Below are 21,420 nucleotides of genomic sequence, written 5' to 3'. Positions count from 1 at the left end.
CATGTGGCCTTCTCATTACTTCAAGTGCATGTGCAAGAGAGGACATGCACACCAACAGGAATTGTAGTGATGATGGGGCTGTTTTATGCGTACACTCTTTCTGGGAGAGCAACACAGGAATTGTAGTTAAGATGGGGCTGTTTAATGCGTACACTCTTTCTGGGAGAGCAACACAGGAATTGTAGTTAAGATGGGGCTGTTTTATGCGTACACTCTTTCTGGGAGAGCAACACTGGAGTTTCCTTGCAGATGGTAATCACATGCAATCAAAATCTGACCGAGAGGGATAGAGGAGGAGAAAAAAAGCTCACAATTTTAATGTTTGTGAAAATTTATTGTGATTTTCCATTCTTACATTACATTTACAATATTATACAGTTGAGTTTAACCAAAAATCAGAGTCAGGATGGGAAACAAAGATGGGGGGAAAGGGTGGAGGGGGGTATCTGATGCAGGATGGGGGGAGGGGGAGATGGTTGATGGGGAAACTGCTTGCTCATGTTGGTGTGCAGACCATATTAAATTCTTCAATTTCAATGGGCTCAACCCCAAACAAAAGTACAAGGGATTCTTAACCGTATTTAGCAGCAAGGGAGGAAGAAAAAAAGTATAAAATAACAGCCACCATTTTAAAATGATTACTTCGGTTGTTGGGAAAAGGGAAACACACACACACACACTCACACTCACACTCACACTCACACACACTCACACTCACACTCACACTCACACTCACACTCACACTCACACAATTAGGCAAAGCCTTACCAGCATGTTGTAATGCAGGTCTGTGATATATACTTTGTTCTGTGCACATGCAAACAGGTCAGAGAGGGTCCACATCGTCCATCACATCAAAACAGATGAGTACCTGCTGTTGTCATCCATAAAGAAACAAAACACCCCTAACATGTCTTCTTGGGGTGTGTAAGTACCGGTACACATATTGAACCGGACTGACAACAGTGGATGAGTAGCACTATGCCTGCAAGATGCAGACTGTTTGTTGTATGCAGTTAGCTGGTCAACATACGTATGGCCATGAAGCACCAGCTGGCCCAGGACTATGGTTGGTATGATACGTGCTTAAAACTGCAGCATGTAGGCTTCACACTTACAACAATGTTGTCATTCTGCTAAGGGTGCAATGTTTCAGAATATTCCAGAGCATTCTACAAATCTTTTTAAATGCAAAAAAACATTTAAAACAAAAATCACAGAAAGCACAGAAATACAGGGAACCATAAGCTCGTCACCATTCCTTCAGAGTTATATTATTATAGTAGGTTTAAAGCGATTTAATTTCTGACCAAACCAAAATACTACATACATCTTTGCAATGAAGAAGTCTGATGTGACACAGAATGGGGATTGACATTCAATTTACCACCCTTTTGACCATGATTAGCAGCTAAGGACGACACTGAAATCCCCCCCAAATTATCAATTAAAAAGACAATTTTAAAATGTACAGATGAGAACAGAAAGGATCTCAGCCAACAGGCAGAGAAAAAGTCCATTAAAATGTTCACTAAATGACCAAACTTACAGAAAAACAAAGATAAAGAGTACTTGGCAAAACGCAAAAATAAGCATCTTATGGCGACAGGAGCAGGGGCCCAGAACAGCAGAAGATGAGACTTCCCCCCCACACATCCAGACAAAGCAGCTGGTGTGATGACCAGTCCTCTACAAACCACTGGCAGTGACCCTAAGTTACGCACAAAACGAGCGGTGAGCGGACACCAGCAGGCACACTGGGCTCTGACTCTCTTCAACTTCAACCTTTACAAATGCAACAGCCACAGGGGCTGAGCAAAAACATAAAAGTGGTGTGAAGTGACCAATTGCATAATAAAAAAAAAAGTGCTGCCAGCGTGAAGACACCCAAAGGATAACATCCGCTGAGTGACCAAACACAGTGAGGAACACACACACACACACACACTTCAGGGATGGGAATAGGGAAAGTTGTGAATGGGATGAGCTGAAACTACTGTTCCATAGCGTCAGTAAAGCACCAAGGTGAAATAAAGCACGCACACACAAAACAACAGGTGCACAACAACACAAGCCCCATGTGTATGAACACAGCTAAAGTGAGCCAAGAAAGAGAGAGAAAAGGAGGAACAACAAAAAATAACGAGGTAGTTTACATTTCTTCCTTTTCAGCCCTAAGTATTCAACATCATGAAAAGAAAAAAGAAAAGAAAACGGGCAGTTTGCTAAGGGAACCATGTCTGGAGCGAAGGGGTCACAGAGTCTTCAGCCAATCAGCTGACACAGAATCAGATTGTCTACGACACAGTCTGAGGATGAATCTGTGGACTCAAACAAGGGTGGGGTGTGCGTGTGCGTGTGTGTGTGCGTGTGTGTGTGTGTGTGTGTGTGTGTGTGTGTGTGTGTGTGTGTGTGTGTGTGTGTGTACACGTGTGTGCTGTTAAAACTGAGGAGCTGCATAATAACCTCAATATGAGCCATGAAGGATTCATTTAGGGAACAAGAAGAGGATTCTTGTGGCACCAAAAAAATCTAAACAATGTATCAAAATATACTAAAAATAGCAAAGCTAATGACTAATACATTTCAGAATGCAATTCTGACATGTCTATGATAAAACAATGGACCTGGGTGAGTGTTATAAGTTATAAGACTCAGGAGTCGGTCTGTTACCGTAGAAACCACTCAGACTCTACAATGGCCATGGCAATAAGTAACAAGCACCAGATGTTTCTGCTCCACACCTCATCAATGATCGTCACACATCAAACACACACACGCACACACACACACACGGCTGGAGAGAGCATGAGCCCAGATTGGATAGCTCCTCTTGAGGCATGTTGGACACCTGGTCACTGACTGTGATCAAGACAAAATCAGCCACACACACACACACACGGAACCTCTACATGCATCTGAGACTCTATATGCGGAGAACATCGAAGAACAGAAAATCCCCCCAACCCCATTTGTCCTTTTTAAACTAGCCCATTTACTGCATCAGACCTTATCTGTTTACTTTATTTGAATAGATAGTTTATGTATTATATAAAAAGGCTTCTTATGATTTTCACCAAGAGCAAACCACTTATAGTACAGCAGGAGGCCAGGCTAGACTGCCGCCTCAAAGACCCCACATACATGCCTACTGAGGAACTGGTGTGATGAATGAGTGGCCACTGGTTTTGAGATGGCTGGCGGGCTTCAGCTGGTGGGGGGGTACAAATCTTCCAGTGGGTAGGTGTGGTGCTGTTGGCCTCCAAGCCCCAGCCGTGCATAAGCATGCCCAGTGGAGGGGGCTCTGTAGTGGGGGCCCGGATGGGCTCAGGTGCTGCCTCCACCGGGGCTTGGAGGGATGCCTTCCTGTCCAGGCAGTCCAGAGGAGAGGACGCAGAGGACAGAGGGAGGTGGTGCTCTGACGGCCATTGCTCCACCGTCCTCTCTCTCTCGCCATTCCCCTGTACCCCCATCACAAACAACCCCCCACCCGGATCTGTCTGTCTTTGTGTGATGGCGCTGATGTGTTAATCCTCTAGCAGGTCCTGGTCTAGGTCCATGTAAGGCTCGTCGATGTAGCTGGCTATGGCACAGGGAGAAGTCCTATCCTGCTCTAAGAGCACAGACACAGTCTCCTTCCAGAAGCTGAAGGGAATGCAGGAGCTCTGAGGACACACACACACACACACACACACACACATTAACACCAATTTCCAGTGGCCAAAAAAAAACTTAGAATGCAGAGCCTTACATGGAAATACACAACGTGCACAACCATACACATTTTCAGGACTGTGTATACAATTTCCAGTGATTACTTGTGGCACTGATGTGTAACTTGCTGTAAATATTTGTACTCTATCTTTTTATAGGATATGCAGTATATATAGAGATTTCATTTAGGTGTACGGTAAATACATTGTTAAAGGTTGTGTCCATACCCATTGCTGGGGGATGAAATGAAAAGAAATGTTATAAAAGTATAAAAACTGTGTGTGTGTGCGTGTTTCTGCACTCTGATATGTGTGTGTGTGTGTGTGTGTGTAGGTGTGTGTAGGTGTGTGTGTGTGTTTCGGCGCTCACATTCTCCAGACAGGTGCTGTCCTTGTCCTTGTTGAGGTAGTGGTGCTGCCAGAAGCGCAGCAGGTTGTGGAAGTTGTTGAGCAGGCAGCCGGGGTACTTCTCGGCGTACTCCTTCTCCCGCAGCACGCCCAGGTAGAAGGGCAGCTTGGCCCGCCGCCGCGCCAGCATCAGGATCACCAGGCTGGTGTTCAGGCAGCTCACGTTCTCCTGCGGAGGGACAGACACCAGGGGGAGAGGCTGAGCATCAATAAAACTCCCTGCAGGACATCAGGAGGCTCACAGCAGCCGAGGTCAGGGATGGGGAGGAGCATGTGGAATACAGACAGACATTCATAACATCGTTGTTTTTTTGTTTGTTTTTTTTGGGGGGGGGGGGGGGGGGGGTAATAAATAATGGGATAATAAATCTCTTTCCGGGTCCAAAGGCTTTCAGAGCCACTCGTTTTTCTCCATAGACAGTGAAAATAAACTATTTTTTTTCGCTATTCAGAGTAGCCTTTAAGAAAATTGCCATCCTACAACTCACTTGTTGCCTCAACCTAATAAAGTCCTATTTTTCGTGGAAGCCTGGACGTTACCCTTAATTGTGTCGTCTGGCTGCACAGCTACAGTAACTATTCTGTTAAAGTTAAGCCATTTTGTTTTACTCTCACTAAAACGGAGGGGATGGTGACAAGGTTTACAAGTTGCGAAAACCGGCTACCTGCGCTGGTGAGCGTTTTTTGATGAAAAAGCTGTTGGACCATTGAAATTACAGCATCATAAACTTATTGTGCCTTTCAAATGCTACATAACCTATGACCGGATTCCATCCATCCATCCATCCATCCAATCATGATATTCACTCTGTTTTGAACTACTTTTCTTTCTCTTAAAAGAGTCAGTTTTTAAGTAATTTCTTTTATTGAGGCAGTCTAGTTATTTTTGCACTGCCACACAGAGATCTCATACATTCCATGAGGACTTCTAATGGGGCTGAAGGTGGTCTTGCCTGTGTGAGTGTCTGCACATTGATGATGTTGACCAGTCGGAAGAGGAAGGACAGCCGGTTCTCCACCCTGGCCATGTAGGAAAGGAGAGCGCACTCTGAGAGCACCTCCACCACTGCAACACACACACACACACACACAGTGAATACTCCACTTACACTTCTGGATAGGTGTTATTTTACAGCCCAATGAAGGCGTATCAGTCACACAACAAAAGCAGAACTCTCAAGCATGAACCTGAAAAGAAGATCTATGATATGAGCAGAGCATATGATTACACATTTAGAAGTAACTGTAATGAAGCAGAGGGTGAGATGTGTAAGTGTGGCTGAGGGATGTAGTCTAGAGATCACACCTTTTACATCCCCCGTCTGGCTCTCGAAGCGGTCCAGAGAAAGCACAATGCAGCGCACCAGCATGTTGGAGTCCACCAGAGAGCTGTTGATCTGCGTCAAAAACATCTGGAACTGGAGATACACACACACACACACATACGCACACACACACACACACACATGCGCACACACACACACACACGTGCACACGCACTGTAAAGACAGTATTCCAAAATACACCTGGAAACAGCCAATGCTTCAAGCAGTAATGAGTCATCTGCTACACCTGTTCAGCCAAAGAGATTTTATAACAAGTACTCATCTAAAACAAATCTTACATGATTCAGCAGAAATCTGAGAAACTGAGGCAGTGTGAATGTACAAATCCACAAAAAATGTGCATCAAAAATCACTCATCAGTTAATTACATTGAATACATCAATACAAGCCGGTGGCACATAAGCAGGGACTGGTACCTTCTCGTCTGTGTTTACGTAGTTGTTGAAGCGCTTGAAGGCGTCGATGTTGAACTTCATGAGCTCCCCCAGCAGGTCGAAGTAGCTCTGCAACACGTCCCTGGACTTACAGCCACTGTCGATAATGCAGAACAGGATGTGCTGCGCACACAGGACAGGAAGGGGTAGGGTCAACCCAGGAAGCCATTTACTATGCAGTTTACATTAGAATAGTCATCCCTATTTAAATAAATAAATAAATGTACTTCAATTATTTTAAATGTGACCTAATGAAATCCCTGTACTGGTTAAGAGTGCACCCAGAGATAATGTGCAGAGTACGAGAGGATAGCTAGTATAGTATCTAGTATCAAGTGGGTTTAGTGGTTGGTTTAGAGATGGTGTAGAGTGAGTGCTGGTTTAGAGATGGTGTAGTGTGAGCGGGTTAGTTTAAAGATGGTATAGTGTGAGAGTGTTGGTTTAGAGATGGTGTAGTGAGTGTTGGTTTAAAGATGTGTAGAGAGTGTTGGTTTGGAGATGGTGTAGTGAGAGTATTGGTTTAAAGATGATGTAGTGAGTGTTGGTTTAGAGATGGTGTATTATGAGAGTGTTGGTTTAGAGATGGTGTAGTGAGTGTTGGTTTAGAGATGGTGTAGTGGGAATATTGGTTTAAAGATGGTGTAGTGAGTGTTGGTTTAGAGATGGTGTATTATGAGAGTGTTGGTTTAGAGATGGTGTAGTGAGTGTTGGTTTAGAGATGGTGTAGTGAGAATATTGGTTTAAAGATGGTGTAGTGAGTGTTGGTTTAGAGATGGTGTATTATGAGAGTGTTGGTTTAGAGATGGTGTAGTGAGTGTTGGTTTAGAGATGGTGTATTATGAGAGTGTTGGTTTAGAGATGGTGTATTATGAGAGTGTTGGTTTAGAGATGGTGTATTATGAGAGTGTTGGTTTAGAGATGGTGTAGTGAGTAAGTGTTGATTTAGAGATGGTGTAGAGTGTTTAGAGAAAGTGTGCATTTGCTGAGTCCCCCCTGACCTCCAGCAGGCCTCTCTTGAGCAAGAACATCTGGTCAGCGTAGGAAGTAGCTCCCCTTAGGAAACTCTCCACGGCTCTCGCCTGCCAAAACCTGCACACACATCAATGAGGGAAGCAGACTGAATACCACAAAGAGGTGCAATCAAAATGGACTGAGTAAGATTAATGCAAACAAGCAGTGAGATGAGCGGATCGCCAGATTTAAAAACAACAAGAAGTGGAGAAGAGCAAGATCACAGACAGGAAGTACAGAAAAAAGTGAGCGATAGCAAAAGGGTGAGAGACAAGGAGAGAGAGCGAGAAAAGGAGAGAGCGAAAGAACTAGACACTGACAGACAGGAATCACACTTAACAGACTTTTCTTTCTTAACTGACAGATCTTTCTTTGATGGTTCTCACCTGAAGGAGGAGTCAGGCGGCTCTCTCTTCATGACTGTGAGCAGACGGGTGAGGAGGCCTTTTTTGCCATCACACACTAGACTCCACACACACACACACACACAGCAGGGCAGATCAGTGTTAATCACAGATGACACCACAGACCATTGCTATCAGTGCTGTCAGCTCTGATCATCTTCATGGCTAGCATCATGGTCCTTCTCTATGTCCAGACAATCACTTGACCTAGGTATCCACCTGATTGACTGACTGACTGATATCTCCGCACCTGCATTTCAAACAGGCTTCATCATCTCTCCACCTGATCTGACTGCCTCTGTACCTTTCCCTCCACCAGTTTTGACTGGTTCCATTTGACAGTCTTCACTTACAAAGTGCATTTCTAAATGTCTGCCCCTGACGTACTGTTCTCATGTTTGTGTGAAGGTTTAAGCTAAGTCCGGTGTTAGGATGTGGACCAGCGTACCTGTCTGTATTGACCAGGGCCTCCACCTCAGGAATGTTTGCCTTCAGAGAGATGGCACTCAGTTCATTCAGCTCCTGGCTGTTCAGCAACAGATATTTGTTTCTGAAAACAAACAAACAAACAAACAAACACACAATGCTATATTTAGGTCTAAAACATGTGCAGCCTAAAATGATCATATTCTAGATTATTAGCAAATATCAAACTACAACAGGTCCTAATCAACCATCTACGGTTTTAAGTACAGCAGAAATAAAGCTAAGTGAAAGGGTTTCTAATCAGACAACAAGGTTTACTCACTCGTGGTGATCGCTGAAGCTCTGCAGGAGCCTGAGGAACTGAATCTTGAAGGAGATTTCCTGTTAGAAACAAAGATGTGCACATGTGAATGGCCAACACCTTCAGAACCAATGAGATAAATGTGCGGTGTGTGTTTGTTATGCTGTTTTTATATATATATATATACACTGTTTTACAACAATTCTGGTGCAGCTTGTAGGATCGGGCACACACCTTAGCCATTAGCATAGCATGCAGAGGGTACACACAGAGAGGAGATATTCATATATGAGACCTACACAATATGCTAAATTATCTATGATAATATGTGTGTGCATGTGCACGCACGCACACGTGCACTTAACACTGGGGACCTGAGGGGTATTCCAGAAAGCAGGTTTACTGGCTTAACTGGGTATGTTAACACAGAGTTAGCGGTAAACCTGGGATTTCAGTTCCAGAACGCTCAAATACGATCAGGCTATATAAGTAACTATGGTAACATAGGCTCTGAACTTAACCTGGTAGGGGGTAAGTTTTGTTCAGGTTATGTTCAATTATGTTCGGTTATTTCAGTGCATGTTCAATCAGGCCGCTATTTTTACACTCATCACACAATGGCGTTTCATTTTGACGAAGGTCCGATTGAAAAAGAAGCACAAAATCATGTAATATTCATCCGTGCAATTTACCGTGAGAGGGCGATAAGACCACGACATCACATGAAAGCCTATCCATTCTTTTCCAAACGAGTGTTTCAAGAGCGCTAGAGTTTTTCAGCTGAATCCTAAATATAGGCTTCTTGAAAAGCATTCTCCATCCCTACATTACGCATGGTGGATTAGAATAGAATAAAATAAATCTTTAATGTAGCTAGCCTACACCATAGTGGACATTTGTGTTTGGCTTACCAGACAGATGGACAAACAACATCTCAGACACATTGAAGATATAATTAAAACAAGTACAGTACAAAAAAGAGGAAACATAGCCTATAGAAAATTAATAAATAAGATTAAATATAGCTGTACAGCTCAGCCGGGTAGGCTATGCATGTTGTCACTAAGTTTGGTTAAGAATGCTGATGGCATTTGGGATAAAAATATTTTAATAGGCTACACGGCTCTCCGACTGGGAGTTTTGTAGTGTTGGAGACGCAGAGCATATCGGCAAGCTGTCAGTCCGTAAAGTTTGCCTTTGCTTAAAGCAGTTCCTGCGCAACTTCATTCGTTTTCCTGGACACAAACCCACGAGGATCATTAAAGTGTAGTTTCACCAACTGGCAGGTCATCATCACTTATAAAATTTTTTCAAATGTGCACGAAATGTGTCCAATAGGCTACCCATGTCTTCCGACATTCACCCTTCCGATGATGGATAAAAGTTTAACTTGGGCCCACAGCTGCAGAACCAGCGTTAAAATAGAAAATTACATTTGGAATTCTCAAAGAATTCTATGGCCCACTCAATCTGTGACAAGGTAGGCTAGTTTAAGAAAGCATCATTCAAAGCAGTCAATAGGCCTACATGTGATGTCCAGTGAATTATTTAATTGTGCTTTTGACATTAAATAGGCTATCTTAAACATACGATTTACACGGGTCAGTTAGGCTATTCTCTGCCAAGCAAGGTCCCCGGACGCAGGCTTAAGTATTACTCTTTTTTTTGTTATTACAGTTCTCTCCTCCTCGTAAGCCTCGACTACTCCGCCTATGAAAAATGCTCTTCCTTCGGGCCCGGTTTCACTCATGGTTTCGACTCTCAATAGATGATGCCTTTTTATAAGTTCGCCGTGTGAACGCGCACAACTCTAGGTTATCTAACACAGGGTTGATTGAACTAACTGGTAACCGGTGTTTTGGAACCGACAGCTCGGGTTTAGTCGCCACAGGTTCAGACAACCCAGAGGTTAAGTTTTATCTCAGTGTTTGTTAAACCTCCCTCTGCATAGTTGCCACAGTATAAGACATGAAGGAAAAGGACACTCTTGTGGCACCAAGAAAAACAATTGTGTCTGTGTCTGTGTCTGTGTCTGTGTCTGTGTCTGTGTCTGTGTCTGTGTCTGTGTCTGTGTCTGTGTCTGTGTCTGTGTCTGTGTCTGTGTCTGTGTCTGTGTCTGTGTCTGTGTCTGTGTCATGTTCATTACCGGGCTGCAGTCACAGTTCTCGTTCTGCCCATGTACCACATGGTTGGTGGGTGGGTATTTCCAGATGAGTTTGTCAAACAGGTTGTTGAGTCCTGGAATAAGACGGAACTCTGCCAGCATTTTGTGCACCTGGATGAGAAGCAACAGGTGGAGATAAACACACACATACACAGTCACTCACCCGACTCAGACACATGGTTCACACACTCACTCAAGCTCGTGGGTTGCCATATTATTACAAGTCTAGACGTATGACATTACATGCAGTACATAACACAGAGCAGTGTTCAATACACCAATGCTGAAGACAGAGCCAAACTCCTTTTCAGAATTCCTTGGTTTGTATCAATGGGTCAATTAAAATGGTGTAAAATTGTGTTTAACTGCAGTCACTGTACCATTGGCGGTATAAATAAACAAAGCTGCAAGGTGTATGTAAGACAGTGAATTAGATTAACTTTCAGAGAAGACATTTACCAAAGTAGTAGTAGTGTCTGCTGGTCATTGTGTGTGTGTGTGTGTGTGTGTGTGTGTGTGTGTGTGTGTGTGTGTGTGTGTGTGTGTGTGTGTGTGTGTGTGTGTGCGTGTGCGCTGCGTGTGTGCGTGCGTGTGTATGTGATATATACACTCCTCCGTGTAGTGTGTCCTATCTCTCCAGTGGAGCTGCTCACCATGTTCCTCTGTCGTCCCATGAGCAGCACACACAGCACGTAGAGCACCTCCACCTTGTACATGATCTCATGCACCGTCTTCATGGACTGGGGCAAGCGGTGCCGCAGGGGGCTCGCCACCAAACTGCCATCGTCCGAGGACTCTGCATAGCACAAAGCAACCAGCAGGGGGCGGTGAGAAGTAGAGCAACACTCACAAGAGCAGGAACTTGAGAAAAAGCACATCACACTGAGACTGCAGGTCAAGAGTGTTCATTGCCCAGTCATACTGAGCCAGGTCCCATTACTGAAAGTCGTGTCTTATTGGCTCTCATAAATGACAGCAGACTGACCGCTAGCTAGTGAGTTGACAGGGTGTTGTTATTCCAGTAAAACAGTGCAAATATTTTGATCTCAAGACATTCAATAAATGGGCTCATGTACTTGTCACTCTCGTGACAATGAGAGCAAACAAATAAAATCCATGAATGTTTTACACAAAGGAGGAATTTACAGAGAAGAGAGGATGACATATGGCCAATATTTGAAACTTTCCAACAAGTATACTTTGAAATATACTTCCCGTTTTGGGTAAAAACCACTTCAACGCTGCCTATGGCTAAATACAGGCCGAAGTGCAGCCACACTAGTACAGCTACCTGTGCTGGAGAGCTCGGCCTCATCTGTGGCCATGAGCATGAAGGCGTCCAGCACCATCACATTGTCCAGCCAGCTGTACCAGTCCTCCAGCTCCCGTAGGAAACTGGAAGCCCCCGGGGCCTCGGACACCTTCCGCGTGGCCAGCTTACACAGCCGCTCGATGAAGCCAGGGATGTTCAGCAATGTCACTATACAGAGACAGAGATACATTACTGAAGGAACTAACGTGGACCTGTGTGTAGAACACCATGTATTTCTGCAGGGGATGGATGCTGAACGCTGATTCAGAACTCATGGGATTTGGACTAATCTAAGCATGTACTCAATGTTTCATAGTCTTTTACTGCATCCAATCCACCCATAACTAGGCGTCCAAATTGCTGACAGATTTTTCATTTAAATTGTATAAATGTCCCACATATATGTATAAAATAGGGTGCGAACAGACTAGACTTGACTAGAAAAGTTGGCTAGGGCACTTTTTTTCATTTGAAAACCTGCTGGCAGCAAAAAGCATAACAATGTGTGCTAATCACTAGCTAACATGCTAATTTTTCAAAATACTTCAGCTGTCGAGACAATTTGCGACAGGTCCAGTTTAACTACATGAATGAATATGGTGATTCAGCTTAACTTATATGGGTCATTGCATTCAAATTCGATGGTAATTTTGGTAAAAACTTTTTTCACTGCTACCGTCTCCATTTCTGCTGATTATGAACATCTCATTACTCAGCCTGTAACAGGTCAGCTATCAAAAAAAAAAAATGTGGGCCGTTTTCTGAGGAGTTGAACTTTACTCAACTTTAAAGGCAAACTAGGCATACTATGCAGGTTTAGGTATTGTAAATAGCAAACTTCTCGCGACTTATCCCCCCTGTACACAATGCAAATGCTTTTGTTGTGGAGGTGAAAGATTAACAACAGGCAAAAACTCCAAAGAGCTATATCTACTGACAAGGTAATGTTTCAGATTCTCACGAGTTTTGGACGGGGCGCCAATCTTGGAAGTTCCATGGCTGGTTTTCTCGGTAGGGATTCGCTATGTCTATGCTGTATAGCTATGCTGGTTCGTTTACTATCAAATTGGCTTCATAAAGGTGAAAATCCTGCATAGTGTGCCTTTAAAAAGACGCTCTGAACTGTAGCTGTAACAGCGTTTTAAAAAAGCTGAGGACTTTTTTGAAAACATGGTCTACTCCAAAGGATTATAATGCAAAACAGACACTGGAGGCTTCAAAAAAGAAGCCTAGTCTGAACACAGTCTTATATTTCCTAAAATCACAAATGCATTTCCCTATTAAGTGGCAGGGGAAGAACCGATAGTCTTCTGGTTTAGCTCACCCTGGTTCAGCTCAGCGCTAGAGGGGCTGGCGTTGCGTTTCTGCTGGGCGTTCTTGGCCAGGAGCGTGTGCTTGTCGTCGTTGCCGAGGTCTGGCTCAGAGATGGTGACCGAGAGGATGCGGCAGAAGTTGGCCAGCTGCTGCTGGTCGAAGCTCTGGACCAGGCCACACAGGTTGGGGATGTCCTCCAGCTGGATCATCTCCTATGGGGGGACAGAGCCCAAACAGAGAGGCTTTGGTCGTCAGAACAGCTCATTCAATGTTTGACTCAAGCCAAACCAGAGTGCTAGCCAATTTTCCCAAATCATAACTCTAGACTTTTCCCAAACTGATTACTTCTTCTAGACCTGTCTACTTTTTGTGGTTTTGGAAAGTTTTTTACAACTGTGTATTTTTGTTGGGATTTTTACTTATGACCTATGATATTTTTCATGTATATGCATCACTAGGAGCAACATTTCCAGACTTTTCCCACCCAAATTCCTTTCCTTTTCCAGGCTAGAAAATGGTAATTCATATTTCCATAACTGCGCAACAATCCTGCATATTGCCAAAACGTGCTTACAAAGTACTGTGCCATCTCTGCTATCATTGGAAGCCGCCACATATGGCGCAGATGTTGCTACTTATACTATTGGTAGTGTTGGAAGTGGAAAATAAAACTGAAAATGGAAATACTCATTCTGTATTTATTCTATATCTTCAATATGTTCTTGACAACCTCTGTTCTGGGTGTTTATTTTCACTAAAACCATGTTTACCTTTTTAATAGTTGTGTTATTCTTCAACCATGCTATCTGTTATGTGTTATTCTTCTCCCAACATTTGACCTGTGCAGAGCAACATGCCTTTGACCCTGACCTTTTTGACACCGAGTATGTCCTCAATGAGGGTGGCAGTCTGTAGAAATGTCTTCCTATTGGTCATCAGTGTGAAGAGGAACAGCACAAAGTCGTCCCGCGCCGCCAGGCTTTTGGTCACCCCTTCCGTCTAATGAAAACAAAGACAGCTGCTTTTAACAACAACGTGTTACATTTATATAGCGCTTTTCTTAACACTCAAAAGCGCTTCACAAGGAAGGGGGGGCCTCACTAACCACCACCAGTTTTGACTGACTGATCAGTCATAATGCTGAAGATGACATGATTATGTTGGAGGATGAGAGAAGGAGCTACTTTGAAATCTCATCTCACAGAGAGGATTGCTGCTTCACTTCATTATTTTACAGGACAAAAGTGCAAAACACTAAATTGATGTGGCTATACAGAAGACAACGTATCCATAATAACAACACTTATATAACAATACTAATATTTGTAACTTGAGAAAGGCACTGGATATATCAGGAGTACTTACACAGATACAGCAGTTGTAAAGAACACTAAGGCAGTCTTTCACCAGGTCGTCATTCACTGTAAGAACCAGACATTCACATGTGTTAGTCAGACTCACCCAGGGGTTACTGAACAGCTGGCTCTGCTGAATGATAACAGGAGCCATCACAGATAGAGTGGAGCTAGATTAAGTGCTCCCTTCAATTAGACTGTTTCTGGGTGATAAAGAGAGTCCTGCCTACAGCAGTCCCCAGTCACCAGTAATGAAAACAGCATTAAGGAAGGTTTGGATAAACCTGTGTGTGGTTTTATTAGACAAAGGACTTGACTACACTTGGTTGCGGATGTGTACACAGAAAGGCTGTGGACACCATGGAAGCATGGACTTTACGTCACTCAGACCCTAGCAGACCCTCGCATACTCGCGCAGACGCACAGAGTATACGGCTGGCCTGCGTGCAAGCTTACTCACTCTTAGGCTTCTTCTTCAGCGCGGTGAGGGTAGGTCGCATCAGAATTTCCACCAGCAGCTGTGGGTCGACAAAGGCAAAGGGGGGGGGGGGAGATTTATATCACAAAGATATATATACTCTTTGCTCAGAGAGCAAAAAAAACGACCTGCAGCCCTGAACACACGAGAGACAGAATGTCTGTGGAATAATATTCCAAACCAGGGCCAAAGCAAACTCACGTCTACCCCACCGAACAAGTCGAAGGTGTACGTGTTGGGGAAGGAGGACTCCTGAACCGTCTTCCTGTCCTCCGTCACAAAAGACATGGCCTCCATGGACAGCAGGGAAGACAGCTCCTGCAAAGCCAAAAATCCCCATCAGATGAACGGCATCATTACAGTCAAATAGGCTCATCAATCACAGTATTCAGAGACATGGAAGCGTGGAGAGGGACAGAGTGAGCTAAACTGTAATTAATGTCAAGTTCATAAAGAGTCAAACGTCATGTTATAAAGCAATGCAAAAAACTCAGAGCGGAGAGTTGCGGTCAAAGGGAATGTAAGATTGAGATGCTGTTCCTGTTATTTTACATAGAAGATATTTTCCATATAAAGCCCATTTCACTGCAGTGAAATCAATCCCATTTGTACTTTAGCTCCCTTTGAAATGAAATCCAGACATTTGGCCTTTCTACCATCATGCCATCACAGCCATAGATGTTAAAAAGCTAGATACCGCATCGGGCTCCAGAACGTACGTAATAACGCCATCTTGGTGGACAATAACTGGAGGCCAATGGAGAAAAATGTGACTCTGGAAATCAGACAGGTGCGGTATCTAGCTTTCAAATATCTATAATCACAGCTACACAGCAGGGACACCCTTGGATGCTTCCAAGAAAACAGATGAATTGCATGCTAGTCTTCACTGTGTGCTTTTGATTACAGAGCAGTCCCCAACTGAGGATGGACACAGCATCAGATTTGATTTCTGGTGGATCTCACATTTACTTGCATTAACAACAGCAATGATGAGAGGTGTGCAGGCTGCCCATTTCCAATTTCCCTAAAACACAGGCAGGCAAATACAATCGCTAATCCGGCATGGACGTGTATTTGTTTGGAATTGAGTAAACAACTGCATTTAAGACCTTCGTTTACGAGACTGCTACACTTCTGAAACAATTTGGTTAGAGTTTAATGCACCAACTTAAGTTCAATTTCACTGCTAGTTACGCCCCTGCTGGATGTCATAAGACAATGAACCTTTTCCAGACCCACTCTCAATTGCAATTGATACGGTCTGCGTGTTAACCAGGCTACACTTGAGTCACAATGAATGCAATTCAATGCTGGTCTTACTTTTTTAGGCTAAAACTTTAGTCACAGCATGTACTTACATAACATGTACAGTGTATTCATTAATTAACTATTTAGTGCAGGGGGCCTAAGGGTACTTAAAATAGCACTGAACTCGTCTCACTCTCTCTAAGGGAGATGGAGGTCTGCTGTCCTTGTGGTGTGTGTGTGCAGCCGAATACCTTGAGCACGCTGCGCGTGTGTGTGAAGTCGCTGTTGAGGTGGCTACTCTCGTGCAGGCCCTGCAGGAGCACTGGGATACCGTGCCATTTGGCCAGCTTGTCTCTCTCCTGCAGCAGAGCCTCAGGGAGCTGAGGGGGGGGAACACACACACACACACACACACACACACACACACACACACACACACACACACACAAACAGTAGTCCCAGATAAAAGAGCAGAATAATACATGTCTATCCATAACAAGTCAGTCATGTCACATAACATGACGGCTTTTGTCACCGTCACAGTGTCATTTTCAGTTGTACATCTTTGTGCTTTTTGTTTTGAATTTGTCTTTGTTTTTGTATGTGTGTGTGTGTGTGTGTTTTATGAGTAACAGAAATATGAGTAATAAATGCTTCACTGCTCAAGTCCTAAAGCTCAGATGGTGGGGCACAAGTCATCTCCCATCGCCAATTGACCACACCCAGTCAAATATGATGACACAATGTGATGAACACATTCATATTGCCCTAATCATGCTGTGAAGGAGTGGCTGACAAATCTAATTAGCAGTCTTGTTTTCTTTCATTTGTTTCACATGGGCCAGTAAGTTGTAGCTTAGATCTGGCATAGCTAATATTTGCATGGCTTGTCTGACAGTGAAAGCATAAACACAACACTACTGAGTAAAAGAGCTTGACATCATGCTGAACTGCCATTCACTACAGCGGACCAACAAGCTAGCCAGCCTTGAGACATTATAGATTATACAATATGAACATGTCAAGGCATACATAATGTTCACACACATTCTTCCCCTTTGAGATAGCATCAAGGCACATCTGATAGACAGTCACGTGACGTGCCTTCTCAAAAAAGCTCAACAAGACAGCCTAAACACTGACAACTCCTCCAATGCTACAGGAGTGGAACACTTCTCACGCTATTACATGCATGTTTATCAGTGACAAAAACTGTTTGTAAAAAGATGACATTGACAGTCACTTTCAAGGAATGCAGCATCACAGTTAGGGGTCACTAAGAAATAGAAGGCACAAATTGTGCAAGCTTTCAAACTAACTGTTTGCCAATATTTATAGCCTATGCTATACCACTATCAATTTGTTTTAGCAGGCCTTTCAGATGATTTTTTTTTTGAGGTAAGGCCCACATTGCATTTGACGCCAATAGAGCATCCTGCGTGTCCACAGAGCAGCTTTCAGAAGGCTGCAGGCTTTAGAGAAAGCCCATCTATTGGTGGGAACCAAGCCTGGGAGTCTGGATGGGTCATTGAGGGACATGTTCTATTGCATTCAGATGGGTCTGTGTGCAAGACGGCCCAGATGTCCAAAAAAAGTGCTGCCCCAGGCTCCCGGGAAATGTGCTCTTCATTTCAAGTAGGCCCATGAGTGGCTGTCTCACAAAAGCCTTTATTCAACTGTCCAATCACTCACACAGAATAAAACTAAGCTTGGCGTTTGGGCTGCTGCAGGTTTTATATAGCAGTTATATGGTTCTTGATACAAGGGGACATATTTAACACTTATTCTAACAGTGGGGAAAACAACACACTTGCCAGGGGATAAGTTTATTTTCTTTTTAGGCAGTCTGGTGCGAAATGACAAAATGAATGACTCCATCCTCTATATGCTAACTGTGTGTAGTGCACCAACGTCAACTACACGTTGCAGAGTATTCCACAAACACAATAATTCCTCCCTGGTATGAGAATTATTCTGTACAGAGCAAAGTTAAACGCCTTAAAGCGCATTATTATTATTATACAGTCGAGTGCATTATGTGCACTCGACTGTAACAGTAACTGATTACAACCGAAACTAAAAACAGATAGAAACAAATTAATCTGACACCAGCAGATGAATAACACCATTTATAACTGGCAGTACTGAAGTAAAAACAACTATGCACTAAACATATCTGTAAACGCAATTATAAGGTACAGGTGACAAACATCCCACAGTGGACATTTAAAGATAATAATCCAATCCAATTTAGCTACTTTCTACTGTTTACAGTTAGCTGGGTGACGATACCTTGCTAGCGAGTTTGATAGCAGAGAGCTAACTTACAATATCTTCACATGCACACACTTGCTTGTTAGATTACAGTCATAACAGCAGTCGGAAACAAAGTAGGAGTAGAACATGTCTACTAATGAAATTATCAAACTATGTTGCTGCCAAGGGATAGTTTAGTAACTGTCTCAAGTAATACAGTTTTCGTTATTGCTTAGGCTACGTCAACTGCTAGCAATAGCAAGGATTTACCAATCCTTGGTTGTAACGTTAGCTGTGGTTTGTTCTAACATGTTTCTGTAAGTATACACCCTAAACAAAACCCTTTGTGATTCATAAAGCCAGTTAGCTATTATATAAATAAATGGCAATGACGGTAACGGTGTCTTCTGACCATAATGTAAATGACATATTGTTGCAAGCATATGCCAGCAAGCATACAAAGCAAACTCTGGTACAAGTTTAGGCTAATGTTAACGCTGCTACCTAGCCATGTAGCTAATAGTAGCAAGCTCCCTATTGTCAAGTAAACCCTCATTCAGTACAAGACATCGCTCCAAATGTGTCCTACCTGAGTCCCTCGACTAAATCCTTGTCCTGTGATCTGGCACTGTCTGATATTTGTGATTATATTCCCATTACGGCTCTTTCGTCTTGCCCCCTTACAAGGGGACTCAGACCCCAATTGCGTCGCCATTACCTTTTCTTCCTGTACTATACCAAACAGGAAGTTAAAAACACACTTTAAAGGAGCCGAAGCATGATGTCACACAACTTCCTTTTTTATTTTAGCTTGTCAAGTTTGGTAAATGTAAACATTGTATCAAACTGTAACGTTTTAAAAAGGCTACATTGATTTTGATGCAGACGTTGTAACGCCCCAAGTGTTACACTGTCTTAATTACACCAACCCACAAATAGGCTATTTAAAAGATTTTTTAAAGTCTAATAAGATAGGGATGTAGGCCTACACACCAAAAAATTAAAAGGATAGGCTAGTTCACTTAAGATATGTTACTGTGTCTGGTTTTAAAAACTACTTTTTACCCAAAACCTCGGATCTGGGTTTTTTAAGCACTGCATTAGACTACTAACCTACATGCAACGAATAGAGCTATCAATGACATAAAAAATGGCAAAAGAGTGTAGCCTATGAAAAGAAAAAGATAGTGATATTTTTTACATTCCCTTTAATTTAATGTTATATTGGCCTAATATGTACTTTCTACATCTTCCCTTTATAATCTTAACCAACCTCTTTGTGTAGAGGCTGAGCAGCTCTGACTGAGCAGCTTTTATATCCTCTGGGTCTTCTTTGAGCCCATTGTTCTGGGCATATTTATCCACAATTTACCATGCAGATTTCTGCACAGGTTTTCTATTACATTAAAGTTTGTTTTGCAATATCTTGGTCATTTTATGTTTTTTATTGTTTAATCTTCCATGTATTCGTCAAATAGGTTGCCTTTGACATGAGGCCATTTGGATTTGTATCTAATTGGTATATTTTTTAAGTAAAGGCATTTTTTGTATCAGTACCACACTTTTCCATACGTGGGGTCAAAAATGATTTCACAGGTTAACCCTAGGAACCTTTGATTTTTATCAACTGTGACTATTAGGTATACATTTACTGATGTATTATCAACAACTTTTCACAACATATAAATGTAGGTGTCATAGGAAATCACAAAAAAACTGCATGTTGCCCTGAGGCAACATTGAACCATAACGGACTGGCATATGGCCATACCAAATTTACTAAGTAGGGAAGAACCTATATATGTGAAGTGCATGAGTGTGCTTCATGAAGTTTTATAGAATGCCATCACTATGGTTGAGTATGTGCCTTAACTATCATACAAACATCCATGGCTTTTTGGACTTGCTACCCTGTACTCTGTAGCCCCAAGTTTGACAATCTAAGTGTTTGAGGCCTGACTGATCCCTCTATTTGCTATAGGCCTACCCTCTGTGTTTCTCTTTTGAGGCAAATTGCTTACTAAACTTTCAGAAAGTCAAGTACAGGTCTCAGAGGGAAAGTGGATGTTGTAATGTGTGTGTGTATAAGTGTGCATCAGTACGCATACATGAGTATGCATGGGTGTAAGTGTGCAAACTCATGGATATGTGTGTGTGTGTGGTTGTGTGTGTATATACTGTACCTGAGAATGCCTGGGGAGATTTATGGAGCTTTTAACTAGTAAATAACAGTGATTTTGATTATTTCATATGATAATTTGTATTATTATAGCTTCATATCTGTAAAATATTGATTTACATTCCGCAATGGTACAATGTGGCCTGGGGGCAAAAACTGAGTTTAAAATTAGATTTTTGTTAACCAGATTGAAAACCAGATAAATATTTTGTGTTAGTGTTAAGTTATAAGGACAGGTGTTTTACATTAATAAGTTAGCTTTAATTCTTAAAAATAGGAATTATTTACCTTTTTACTATTATGGTACAATGTTGCCATGAGGCAACCAAGTATTATTATTATTATTATTATTATTATTATTATTATTATTGTTCTCATCATTATCATCATCATCAAATCATCATCTTTAACCACAATTAAATACATTTCTTAGGTTTACAGTATAAAACACATTCATTCTAATTGAGGTCATTTTTGACCCCACTCATGGAAGAGTGTTGGTAGGTCATGGATCTAAGGGTTAAGGTTGCAATGTTAGGGAATGTTAGCATAACATTCCGGGAAGGTAACAAGAAACCAAAAGCTAACGTTTATAGAATATTGAAGGAACCATATGTAAAAAAAGTATTTCAATTAATCATAAAATGGCCCTGATATGTCACTAGACATTAAGAAATTATGTTCATTTCAAATAATTATATCACTGACAACAGTAGTCCGGCCAGGATATTGGCATTTAAAAAGTGAAGTTGCAGCCCTCAACTGATGTTGATGTTGTGTTTTGTCATGTCATGTTGTGTTTTGGCCTGATGCGCCAGCGCCACCCTCTACCTATCTACTAATCACATAGTAGTGTTTTGGCATCCGGGTTGGCAACCTTGGAGGGGGAGGGGATACACCGCTCTACAGTAATTTGAAAGTGATTGCAGTACCAGTTTTGGCCACAATCTTACATATGGTTCCTTTAAGAAAACTTTCCATGGGAACCATGGTTCATCCAAAATCTAATCTTCAGGGAACATTCCCGCAATTGTTATTATTGTCTCATGATGAGACCAAAGTCAAATT

At 42.4% G+C, this 21,420-nt stretch overlaps 1 protein-coding gene across 1 annotated transcript; it reads right to left on the bottom strand.

The window, feature by feature from the left end:
* Positions 1-2: 2 nt before the first annotated feature.
* Positions 3-18,892, bottom strand: trpc4apa (transient receptor potential cation channel, subfamily C, member 4 associated protein a). Its single transcript, XM_048255201.1, has 19 exons — positions 18,763-18,892; positions 16,169-16,297; positions 14,868-14,984; positions 14,649-14,706; positions 14,199-14,254; positions 13,704-13,832; positions 12,844-13,045; positions 11,499-11,687; positions 10,861-11,003; positions 10,190-10,318; positions 8,065-8,123; positions 7,765-7,866; positions 7,299-7,382; positions 6,900-6,990; positions 5,884-6,024; positions 5,428-5,539; positions 5,075-5,187; positions 4,084-4,290; positions 3-3,665 (listed from the first exon to the last, which is right to left on the bottom strand). The coding sequence occupies exons 1-19, from the start codon at positions 18,886-18,888 to the stop codon at positions 3,528-3,530; spliced, it is 2,325 nt and encodes a 774-aa protein (XP_048111158.1). The 5' UTR covers positions 18,889-18,892; the 3' UTR covers positions 3-3,527.
* Positions 18,893-21,420: the final 2,528 nt, after the last annotated feature.

This window comes from Alosa alosa, chromosome 10, assembly GCF_017589495.1.
Source record: "Alosa alosa isolate M-15738 ecotype Scorff River chromosome 10, AALO_Geno_1.1, whole genome shotgun sequence".
Classification (NCBI taxonomy): domain Eukaryota; kingdom Metazoa; phylum Chordata; class Actinopteri; order Clupeiformes; family Clupeidae; genus Alosa; species Alosa alosa.
This window is presented reverse-complemented; position numbering and strand designations above follow the sequence as displayed.